The sequence below is a fragment of the Poecilia mexicana genome, unplaced genomic scaffold (assembly GCF_051168715.1).
Source record: "Poecilia mexicana isolate PSO_F unplaced genomic scaffold, ASM5116871v1 scaffold_16, whole genome shotgun sequence".
Taxonomy (NCBI): Eukaryota; Metazoa; Chordata; class Actinopteri; order Cyprinodontiformes; family Poeciliidae; genus Poecilia; species Poecilia mexicana.
This window is the reverse complement of record NW_028263385.1, coordinates 9990337-10003089: the sequence shown is the minus strand read 5'-3', so window position 1 is coordinate 10003089 and position 12753 is coordinate 9990337. Positions and strand designations below refer to the sequence as shown.

Sequence of the window (12753 nt, the reverse complement as noted above, 5' to 3'; positions counted from 1 at the left end):
TTGGCTGCTTCCGTGATTATTTTTCAGCTCGATTCTTTTCTAACAATTCTGTTATTCCTTCTTTCTTCTTTTTTGTACCCTGGTAGTAGGAGGTGACTTTTCTCAATCCTGACCCTATTTATTCTCCAGTAAGAGAAAAGCATAGACTGGACAGAGGAAAATCAGCCTTGGGATACTCAGTTGGCATAGGCAGCAGAGTGCAGTCGGCTCTGCTGCACGGGCAGAGATTAGAGCAACGGGATCAGATTGGTCCTTTTCATGATTTCTGCATGTTAATTAGCAGCGTTAAGTTAAATCACAGCAACTAAGTATGAATCAGCAGCTCTGGTTGGAGAGGCAATCACCCGCTTAATTTTCGGCCTTGGCTCATTGGGTCATTCTTTCTGTCACATTGGTCTAATTGGGATTTGAACTGTGGGAGCTTGTGGAAACCTGGATGCCGGCAACGCTGAGAGTCATCTGCCCAGTGACAACTATGCCTCTTTATTAGCAGTAAATCATTGCATTAACGTCTGAGCAGGAAACCCCACCAGGCTCAGAGTCTAGTCAGCTCCTTGGCACACAGCAGCGCAGCAGCCAGCCATGCCATCAGGCTCGCAGGCAGATCTGGGCTGAGCAACAGCAGATATCTCTGCCACAACTGTGGAACGCTCATCAGCTGAGAGCCGAGCGGCAAAGACTGTCCGCTTCATTGTGGGGTTCTAGTGAAGCAGAACACCAGCAAGCTTCGACAGCAGTGTACCCAATGAGTCATTACCCTCATTAATCAATTTTCTTTTCTGCTGTGGCTCCTCCTGCACAGCAATTACATTATGTTGAGCCATTAAAATGCAAATTTGTCTTTCATTAGTTGGTTCATTTAAATACTTGAAGCATTGTTAAAAGTAGTATCCAGTTGCTTTTGTTCTATATTTCTAAGTGAGGAGATGAGGGACACAAAATAAACAGTTAAATCCCAGACTATGACTCATTGTAGTAACAGGGGAGGCTTTGTTTGTCGTTTTTATTTTAGCTTTACTAAACAAGTGGTTATACTGCTCAGTAGGCATGTTCCAGTGTGTGATTTTCACAGTTGGATAAAAATTCATAAATGTTTAAGTTTTTCAGCTTATTTTTATTGTGATGACGCAAAGTCAGGCAAAAAAAACGAAACAAAAAAAAAAAAAAACAAATCAGTTAAATTTATTTGTAGGTTGATGCCCTTATTGTGTAGATTATGTGAAATGTGTTTTTCCTTTTCTGCTGCTGTTTTGAGTTTAACAAGCTGATGCTAGCTGGCTACTCTGAAGTCAGTTGCTTTATTTTAGCTGTCATCATTTATTCCATATGCTTATTCAACACGAGTGGGACTAAACAAAAAAAAAAAAAGGTATTTCTTCACTTTATCCAATTTCATACCTTTTCTCTCAGGAGAGCTGCAGTGCTCGTTTCACATCCTAATAAACTAGAACGAAAAGTTATTTTATTTTAGCAGTTCTGTTCAGGAATTGGTATTTGTGTATTACGCAGAATCATTACACTGAGAGAAATATATTTCAAACTTTGCTTGCCACAAATGGAAAACGAAACAAAACATTTTCAGAAAATTACAGTATTACACAAGATGAATTAAAATGGAAGAAATCTGGGCTTACTGGCAAGACTTTTCATGCATTATACAGCGTTTGCACTCAAAGATTACCGAGTTTACGTAGCAAGGCATGGGAGAGGTTCAACCTGCGGTTCTGCTGAGATGTTGAAGAACGCCTTGTTTGCTTCAGCTATGTCTCATCTCTGTCAGTATGCCAAAAGTCAATACATGTTTCATGGAGTTTAGGTCAGGCAAGGTCGCTAGCCAATCTAGCAGATTGATACCATTGTTATTTATTTGCCCATTCCTGTTGGAAAATGAAATCAGTATTTCCACAATGTTTTTCAGCAGAGAAAAGTATGAAATTCTACAGTTTCTTGTAGATTTGCTTGCTTTGGCTTGACAAAAACTCTCTGGACTAACACCAAATAGATGACATTTGTCTGCAAATCAACAGTTATGGAAACTTCACAATGGATCTCAAGCAACTTGGATTCTGCACCTTTCAATCCTTCTTTCATCTACAGAGACATATTCACATTTTCTATTTTTTTAGCAGTGGGAAGACAGGTCTGACTTTGCCTTCTGATTTAGGAAGAATAGTCAAATAGCAATCGATAATTAAAAAAAAGCTGACAGTACATCTGGCTGTCACTTAACTGTTTAGGAAAGTAGTTTAGGCTTCAATTTCTTGTAAACATATTGGATTTTATTTTCTGCACAGCAGATACAAATATAGCATTCCATTTAATCATACATGAAACATCCTTTCAGAGGATTTCAACATTGTTTTCAATCCTCTCTCCGGCTAGCTTGCCTCATGACATGACAAGAATCGATTTATTTCAGCACAGATTTTATTGTTTTACTGTGTTGTCAGAGCTTTGAGGCTTTTAATCTCAACAGTTACCCCATTTGCAGTAAAGTATTTTTTTTTCTGACTGTTCCTGGAAAAACATATTGGAGTCAAATGAAAGCACAAACGGCAGCTATCATGTCTGTTCTTTACCTTTAAATGTACACCAGATAAATCCTTGAATGAATGGAAGCCTTTCACAATGCCTTCTTAGTGATTTACCGAGGTTGCTCTGGGAACTGAAAGCCTGACTGATAAAACCTTTGTCAACTTACTCATTTCCTTTCACTGTACGTTCTGCATATCTTGCTGAGAGCCACAATCATTGATGATAAATAGACACTCTGTTCCTAATCACTGCCATTGGGCTGCCATTACAGAATCGGCCACTCATTTTTGGGTTGGCAAGACAGCTCAGCAGCCCTGCCAGAGGCGCCGGTGCTTTGTCTGAGAAAGTGTCGCCAGCCCGTGGACTTTATAGCTCCTTACTTTTATAAAAAGCCCTGCTGCTTCACCTGAATAACAAAGCAGCATAAAACGTAGCAAGAGTAGGAAAGAAATATAGATTAAAACCTTTTTATTAGCCATCATAACTCAATATGTGAAAAGTGATTCTGAGGTTTAAAATATTTCCCTACTGGCACATTTAGGTGCTTCATTACTAAAGGTTGTGAAAGGCATTTAACAATGAACAACTAATGCATGAAGGGGAAACAATGCCTTGCATCCAAATTTCACATTTACTGTAAAAACATTTATTATTTACATATTTTCACACTTGCAGAAACAAAGCCATTGAGTTTGGAGATTTTGTTGCAATTGCATGATATATTCATAATAACACAGAAAAACGCTAAATTTCTTACTAATACAGTTCAAGTATTAGGAGGTTTCTAAATATAAACACAAGCAACTGCAAAACTTAGTATATAGAGATTTGATTTGAGCCCAACATGTTGCTGAATTAACATTGTATGTCTAATAATGCGCAGGAGTTTTATCTGTCAGGTAATAACGCAGCTTTTTTTCACACCTTTTTAACTGGTAGTTTGCAACAATTCTAGAGTTGTTTTTTTTTTTTAAGGTTTTATTTAAAAAAATTGTTCGACTTTATCAATGTACATAACTCTGTGGGTCTGATAGTCAGATGGAAATAACATACACTGACGTTTAAAAGATACCATATAAGAGAGTTATAACATATGCTTAAGCATGTTATTTTAAGTGAAAATGTATATACAGACTATTAAGAGAAGATGAACAGATGTGGGTGAATTCCCATCTTGATCATATGTTTCGAAGTGAAGCAAATTGCCCTTTTTGGCACCAAATTACAGTTTCCTTCTCATCCACTCTCGAAATGGCAATTTCCTTCTCAATGGGTCTCTCCAAGTCAATAAGTGCCATTCTGCTTCATCCTCTCAGCGATCAAGAGAGACGGTGATTATGGCGACATACGGAGACACATGCAGTGTTACCTGTTATTTCATATTTGGCTTAGAACAAGAAACCTGCCACACAGATGTCATGTTAAAGTTGCAATGCAGTGCGCTTCATAGATTTTAGAATACATGTGTTTACTGGGAGTTGTGGAAAGGGGCAGGTTCTGAATAAGTGAAGTTTTCTGCAGATTTGCACTAATCTTAAAAAGAGTTCCTGTTTCTGGAATGTACAGGATTAGTTAGTTATTGACACAATAATTGTTGACTTTACTAAAGTCGGAACACGTCGCCTTATCTGACATTCAGTTTAAAACATTTTTAAAGCAATTTTATGTCACACAACAGAGGGAAAAAAAATCTGTTTTAACTAGCGATCTTGCTCTTCTTTAATCAATACCACCCTGCAGCTGCAGGAGACTCAGACAAAAGAGGAGACAAAACACTGGGGAACATAATTACATGGATTCGCCTCTCTAGGCTGACTTTTTAAAGTTGGGTTGCCTCTAGATGTCTTTGGAGAGCGAGATCTCTTTATAACAAGCACACAAAGAGAAGGCGAGGGCATGAGAGCCTGGTGGTTTGAGAGACTTTCTCACAAGCACAGGTTCACCTCGCCGGTCTTATCCCCACAGTGACTAATGATTAAGGATTGGGTCGAATTGTGTGCTTGTAAGAACACAGCAGAATTTCCTAATTAACATTTGCTGTCATGGGGATTCAGCAGGACCTATCCTTTTGTCTGTAATACCAACATATTGAACATTGTATTCCTTCAGGTGTTTCAGTTCAGAAAAGTTGTACATGCAGGGAACCCAGGTGTTCCCTAAAATCAGTGCTAATCAGAGCCAGATTTTATAAGTAACCAATTCTGTTGTTCTGACAATTGAAAGAAAATTTAATAGAAATTAACTCGATTCAATGCTGTCGGGTTTCTTTTGACCTGTTGAATTGTTAAAAAAAAAGAAAAAAAAAAAAACTTTTCCCCAACCTTATGAAGTATGAACATGTATTTGTCATCATCTTAATAAATGTGATGATGAATAAAATGTGACCCACAATACTGACAACTGAAACTTTATCTTTTGCAAGAAACAACTTTGACTTTCATTGCTAAATCTTTATGTCCATGATTAAAACTGCATCATGTATCAATCTATTAGTTTATACAGTTAGCTGGAATTTCTTGTGATAACTCGCATCTCTCTGTTTACTGATGCAGATCCTCTCTGCTGTAGGACTCTAGGTTCTTAGAACAGCTGATACTGGGAAAAGGAAAACATCTCCTTTGAAATGAAAGCATTCTTTGTTTCCAAAATAAAAGTGGCATATTTAGATTTTTGTGCTGTCAAAAACCCGGTATCATAGTCCAAGTACAGACACTGAGTTGCCAATAGCCTAAAAACCTGGATGAGTGATGCTCTTAATGGAAGTGTGAAAATCTCAGAAAAGAGTAATTTCATCTCATTAACAATGTTTAACAACTCTCTTGTTAACTTTTCCTACAAGTTGAGAGGAGGACTTGGGAGGAGTGTTGGTAGTTTTAATGCATGACCCAGTGTATGATGAGAACAGGCTGCTATTTTGTTCTATGCAAGTATTTTATGCCCAGATGTTGCACACTTTCCTCCTTTTGGCATATTCAGCTGACTTTTTTCTGTTTCACATTTTTTAAATCTATCATCCCAGTGTAAACCCATCAGGTTGACAGGACTACTAAGTTTCCAGAGACTGAGGAACAGTATTCATCTAGATTTCTTGCTTGAAAACTGGTTGACAAAATTGTGCTGCAATATATTTTCCCCCAAGTAAATATAAAACTGTATTTTAAACTAAATTTCAATTTGTATTTTTTTAATCCCAAATTTATTGCCTTTTCTTCTTAATGTCTCCATCAATCCATTGTATTTTTACTTGATTTCTTTCTTTAGATTTCTGAAACGCATATTTCCGATTGCAAACTATCCTGAAAGTAGCTGTTTCTGTCCATGACACTTTTTTTTATTTTAAAATTTAAACTATAAAAGAGAACAAAACCAACCGGTGTTGTAAAGCATACTGGAGTGATCAACAGTGAAATTTGTCTTCAGTGTCAGACTTCTTATTATATCTGCCTAATGAAGAAAACGGTCGCGCAATGCAAATCAGAACACCTGGAAGAGATGAAACTTCCACACATCATCATACATTTCAGAGACTTCACTGACTGAAATATTTACCTTCACATCTGGACTGATGTGCACCCAAAAGAGTTCCCAAACCAACAGCAACTTGAGTTTAGATGGGGAGACTTAGTAGTGTGTTCATTTTTCCCTTCATACCTCAACTTTATTCCTAACTTTAGGTCTTAGCTGAATTATGACATTTGACAATTTGATCTCCCTCTCTCTCGGTTCAACAGAATGGCGAGGCATCACTCTTTGAGGTGAACATTCGTTACGTCGGCGGGTTGCTCTCGGCATACTACCTGACAGGAGAGGAGGTAAGATTAATAGATGTCTGTTGTCCTTTTTTCTCTGGTGAGATCTGCTGCTTCCTTTATCTCCAACCAGCCCTGGAGTTTGAGTGATGAACATCCTGTGTGAGTGTGACAGTAGAGTGTGTTTGTGAGTAGTAATGTGTCCCCCAAACTACCACCAAGAAGCTTCTAATGAAGCCTCTTTTTGGTAGTTTTTTTTTTTTTTTATGGACACTAATTAGACAAAAAAATGACTGTTAATAGTTAAAGATCTAACATTTTATTCAGATTATGTTTAAGTTATGAATTACTTTTTCTTATATTAATTAAATGTTGTTTTGTGGGCGTGGCTAAACCACCCATGTTTTTATTATATATGGTTATATGGTTATAAAAAAAGACAATTTGTCAAAGGAAATTTACTTGAGGAATTTCTGACTTTAAAGAACTATCTTTAATTAGTTAATGCTCTTAATCATTCATTTAAATGTTTAAATTATAAGATATCAACCTATTTAAAGTGAATTAATTAAGCACAGGTACTTTTATTTGTGATTGACTGTTTAAAATCCTTATTTGCAGAGATTTGATCATAAGTTAATTGCTTGTAAATTTTCAAACGACTGAGTCTGTGATTAATGTATAAGCTGATGTCATTGTGCTTCCAGTGATATTATGCGGTCAGTGATGTAAATAATGTTTCTATAATTTGGCCTAAATGTTCAATTTTAATTAGCTGCTAGGAAACATCTGGAATGTAAAACTCAAAAAGAGCTGATGCAACATTACATATTCAAAAATAAATCTTTCAGATTGGATGTGGTGTGAGCCTGGAAGAGATCAAAGTCAATGGAGGAAACTTTAAAAAAAATTAGTCTTTTCTCCATTCACTCTTAGTGAAGATGTTATTTTTTTACATTGATAAAATAACTTATGGCAAATTTGCAGGATCTTTGACTGTGTGAATGCAACCTTAATATTGCTATGCACCAAACTGCCACCAGATCAGTTTTTTTTTCTTTACCGTTTTCCTCTTCTCAGGAATGTACTTCAGCATCTCATCAACACCTTGTTACAAAAATTCCACTGTATACATCTACAGTCACACCTTTCCTTATCCTCCAACCCAGCAATACACCTCAGGCTTTATCTCAGGCTTTTTTATTTAGTGAAGCAACATGCTGTAGGAACACACTAATCATTAGTTCAGTATAGTCAGTTCTCTTATAAAATTCCCAGCCTCTAAGTAACAGCATGTCAAGGACAGACTACCATCACTACCACCACAACTTCAACTCATAACAGCCTCATACTGACTTTACAGCTTCACTGTGGAAGTTGAAATGACTCTTTTGGTCCCTTTATTCACTAATATTCGCCAAGAGACCACCCATCGACTGGACAATTCCTTTATGACATGAGACCATCTTATGATATGAATTTAAACAAATGCATTTATTAGGAATAATCTACACCCACAGCTCAGTTTATTAGGGGCATCTTGCAAGTACTTTTCCTTCAGAACTGTCTTAACCCAGCAAGTTGTCTCAAAAAGATTTTGGTTCATGTTGACATGATTTCACACCCTTTATGCAAAACATTTGATGACTCTGCACACTGAACTCACTTCCATGTTAAAGAAACCAGCTTAATATGATTTAAGCTTCATCACATGATGCATTATCCCGCTGGAAAGATAAATTAGTAGATGGTACACTGTGGTTATGAAAGAATGGCCATGGTGTGCAACAATAGTCAGATAGGCTGTGGCATTTAAACAATGCTCATTAATACAAAAGTCCAAAGTTTGCCACTAACCTGTGTGAATTGAACACAGTTCTTTGTAAGCTGACTGGAATGGGGTTTGCTGTGGTCTACTATTGCGACACAGCTGTTTCCATGTTTAACTTGGTGCATGTTCTGAAATATTCTTATCAAATTGAGACTATTTTTGCTAAACCTGTTTTGTGGGAAAACTCCAGCAGATAAGAAATTTTTTAGCTGGACTGAGCCATCTTGTCCACATCTATATGCCTAAATGCATCTGGCTGCTTCCATATGATTGGCTGGTTTGCTACTTGTGTAAACACAGAGTAATTAAAAAAATAAGATATCTTATCTTCCAAGAAATACAAAAATCATTTTCTAAATGTAGTCTGAAAAAATGGAAAAGACTTTAAAAAATTATAAATGACCTAACATCATTGTAATTGTGATTAATGAAAAATGGACATCTGTAAAGCAGGATTTGTACATGTAAGTTTTATTTGATAAAAATACACCAGTATTAAAGCTTATGAGAGTTTAACACCACTGAACTTTTCTATTTACATTCTGCTTTTATGTAAAGTGGTGATGAAGTAAATAATTCTTTGTAAGTCCGTTATTAACTCCATTTTACAAAAATATTGTCAAATCAACCCTGAAGTAAAAAAAAAAAATATATATATATATATATATATATATATATATATATATAAATAAACTATGGGGCACTTTAAGGTTTTGGTAAGACTCGAGCTTTGTACGTCGACTTTAAGAGATGTCCTTGAGTCTGCCACATTCATTTGAGAGAAGCTGCTGGAAGCAGCAACCTGTTGTTCTGAATCCGACAAACATTGCGTGTGCTAAAGCTGGCTCCACTTGAGAAGAAGCGTGACGACCCTGTAAGCCTTGCCTGGATAAATTGTTTAAAATTGCCTATGACGACTACACAGCACGAATGGTCGAGTTTATTATCAGAATGTTGCGGAGTCACCGGAGGTCAACATGTCGCCATAATGAGCATCTGCAGCCTTTTGGAGCGTGCACGTTTTATCCTCTGCAGCTGCACGTTTAGAAGACTGCAGTCAGAGGAAAGAGACTGAGATATGTGCCAAAGCAACATTAGTGGGAATGAAGATGCAGTGACATATGAACATTTGGTCGCTTTAATGGACATTGATTTGCAGGCCAGCTGAGTTGAGGAGAGAGTGGCGTAAAATTGTTCACTGCTGCTGAATGAGTGAAATCTGAATACATTACCAGAGCAGAATATATTGTCGGATCCATTATTTCACATTCGCCTGCCTTTAAAGTCATGCAGAATATATTCCTCTGGTTTATTCACTGCTCCATGGAAATTCCTATAAATGGGAGTCATTGATAGCAATTTGTGAAATGAACATACTGTATAAAAAATCATTTTCTTTAAAGATTGCCTCTATCTTACCACGTCACTCAAGCATAACCTGTTATGAATTCCAAGTACCTTGAATAAAAATCTACTTGTAGCCTTGATTTTTTTTGTCTTTGCTTGGTTAATCATCTTTGTCCACTAACTAGTACTTTTTTTCTTCTATTTTACATCCTTTATTTGCACTATGGCATCCTTTTCCCTCTTAATTTACTAATAAATCTGTCAATACCTTTCGCCCGTTGCAGATATCAATCACATGGGTTTCCATGTCCTTACTGAGAGGCAGTTTTATACCAGCTCGCCCACCCTCCCCTTGATTTCTCCCCATTAGAAACTTCCCCCTGCAGTCTGGCGTCCAATTCAGATGATAAAACCAACAGATTGAAGGTCTGTTGCTGCTGTTGAGACTTAAATCTGCTGAGACATTGTACAGGAGACTATTACGAGATTGTGGATCCCGTTTGACCAGAGGATATTGGGCAGCTGGTGCTGCTGTAAATGATTGCTGGGAAGCGGAAGATGATTATGACTCCTTGTGGGACACAGTTTGCTGGAGAAGTGCTCCAAGCAGAACGGCAAAAACACCTGACCATTAATAACTTTCTGTTGTTTTGACCATGTGGGATGTACTTTTAATGTGTGTGTTTTTCTTGGAGCCCCAGAAGGCATTAATGGTCAGTCTTATGGAAACGGTCCTTACAATGTCATGTTCAAGGTGGTCCAGCTGCTGCTGCTACCACTTCTTCTATCATCCGTCATCACAACTGCCTGCTTAGGTCCACAAATTTGCACGAAATAGACAATTATTGTAGGTGGTACTGTGTTTTTTTTTTTCTTTTTTGTTGGATTTTATGTCACTTGGTTCAGAATTCAGAAAGGAAATGGGCAGAGAGAGGCGAGAGAGAAGACCTGCATCAAGGATCCCAAGGTCGAAATTCAACCGAGACATTTGTGTTGAGGGCCAATATCTTTTGCATTCTCTGTCCCTTGTCACATATCTTTTGCTGTATTTTGTTTAAATAGAATAGATTACCCAAATAATGGAAAACAAGAGCATCAGTACGTGTAAAACTATGGCAAGTTGCTTTTCTGTACATCGACCAACTGTAGGTTGGCTACTGAAGCAGATAGCTTGAGGAATTAAGCAGTTAGCATCAGCTTTTTTACATTCTTGTTAAAAATAACAGTATATTTAAATAAATTATTTGATGAAAGTTTAACTCATTGGTATGTTGTTTTAGCACCAGCAGCACAATCATTGCATTTCTGTTTCAAATAAGGTAATGTCATTCTTTTAGGTCTTTTGAAATTATTTTAGCTTTTTTGTGTTTACTCAGTAATGCAGTGAAACCATGTTAATTTACTGAAGGTTATCTAACCATGGGAATTTCATGCTGGCCCATCCCTAATATGCACACATGGTGCAATGTCACAGCCAATTATGAGTAATTGGCCAGTCAAGATAGCAAGGCTTTTTTTAAAATTGTATTTTTCAAAGCACTTTATGCTGCATGTGGCATATTTGTATAAAACAGGTCTTCTTAAAAACAAAATGCATAAATGCTGTTCTGAAGACCAATGTGCTGGTCCCCACCCATTCCCCAATAATGTTTTTGACATTCATTTATTTGACTAAGACGATGCAATGATGTTGTACCTCATTGTAATAATTTCAGAACAGACATTGGCTAATACAGAGTTACAGTATGACATTCCAAAATTGGCTTTATAGAAAATAATTTAAAAAAAACAATTTAACGAGTGAGTCACAACTTACTTGCCTATGAGATTCATATAGTGTGGCCTCTCCAGTTCATCTTATCCTTACTTTTCTTTGTCAGGAAGATATATTTTGTTCCAACTAGCTTCTGCTGGAGGGATTTATTCTTGCAACACACTACCTGAGTCTTGCATAGCCTTATCATTGATTCACTGTAAGAGATAGAAACACTTGTCAAGATGTTTTATTATGTTCAAAGTGAATATGTATTTTATGTAGTGAATGTTATTTATGGATATCTGAGCAAAGTAGCCAGAATATATGATGTAGACACAGACAGGAAGCAGCAGCACACTATCACCTTGAAATTTAAACTCAGATTCAATAAGCAAGATAATGTGCACAAATTAAGTTACTGATTTTTAATCTGTGCACTTCAAAATAGTGTTATTGTTAAAACTTGGCTGCACACCTTGCTTGGGGCCCCAGCCAACTCCTTCCCAGATAGTAGATCTGTAACAGTTGTCAGGAGCTTTGTCAGGAACTCCCTATACTGATAATTTAAAAATCCACTTGAAGATGTGTGCCAAAAATTCAGGGGGAACAACTGACAGCGCCTGAGTGGTTTATTCCTACTGGGTTACTCAGCGCCAACACCGTTCACAGCATCGGCTTTTTAAGCGCTTTAGAGCAGACGCTTTCATTAATGGCAGATAAATTTAGAGGTAGTCATCATATCAGACGTAAAAGCAGGTTACACATCATCTTCAATAAATTATTCTGATCTGTATTGGAAGCAAAAATTAAAAAAAAATTGATTTAAGGGATTTTGTATTTCTGTTCATCAGTAATGCAGCATGTATTTCTCAGTTGAGCTTTTTCTTCCCCAATAACTCACAAACTAATGAAATATTTTTTCATGCCCTCTTGGTTCACCACTGCTGTTTAGAGTACAAATTAAATATCCTCAGTTTTTCTTGGAAATTGCTCAGGGTTCATTGGTGTACTGCTTCATCTGTGATGCGCTTTACCCAGGAAGGACAGGTCATTTGAAATTCTAAAATTTTTGCGTTTGCAAATGGTTGGTTATTGCACAATATTGTTTTTCTGTTCAAATTTACTTTAATTCAAACTGTACTTGGTCTCCCATACTAAAAGCATTGTCTAGAATATTTCAAAGTTTTAGCTTGAAAATCGTTTTTTTCCTCTACAACACTCCTTTGTTCTGTACACAGAATCTATTTAAGTTTCTGTGGTTTTGCATCCATCTACATACATTCTACCTGTTAAGATTCTAGTCTTGAGGCATTTTCTTACCTGGCCCTGTTTAAGTCAACTCTCTGTTTCTCCACAAATGTATGTGATTTCTGCAGTCTTATTAGCAGCTGTTCATGCCTCACGTGTTTCATTTGTCACTGTCCGTTTTTATGCATGTATAAGCGTGGCGATGAGAACTTGTTGCCTCGTTCTTTTAGCAAGAACAGTGAACAGTGAAGGCAGACTTGCAGAAGGAAAAAAGAATAAATTCAATC

At 36.9% G+C, this 12753-nt stretch overlaps 1 protein-coding gene across 1 annotated transcript in view; it reads left to right on the top strand.

Annotated features, from left to right (window-relative positions):
• The window catches only part of LOC106916626 (mannosyl-oligosaccharide 1,2-alpha-mannosidase IA), a 200198-nt gene that overhangs the window by 126671 nt on the left and 60774 nt on the right, over window positions 1-12753 (top strand). The window contains exon 4 of the mRNA XM_014985029.2: window positions 6267-6347. Coding sequence (XP_014840515.2) covers window positions 6267-6347 — 81 coding nt within the window. The remainder of the gene's footprint in view (window positions 1-6266; window positions 6348-12753) is intronic.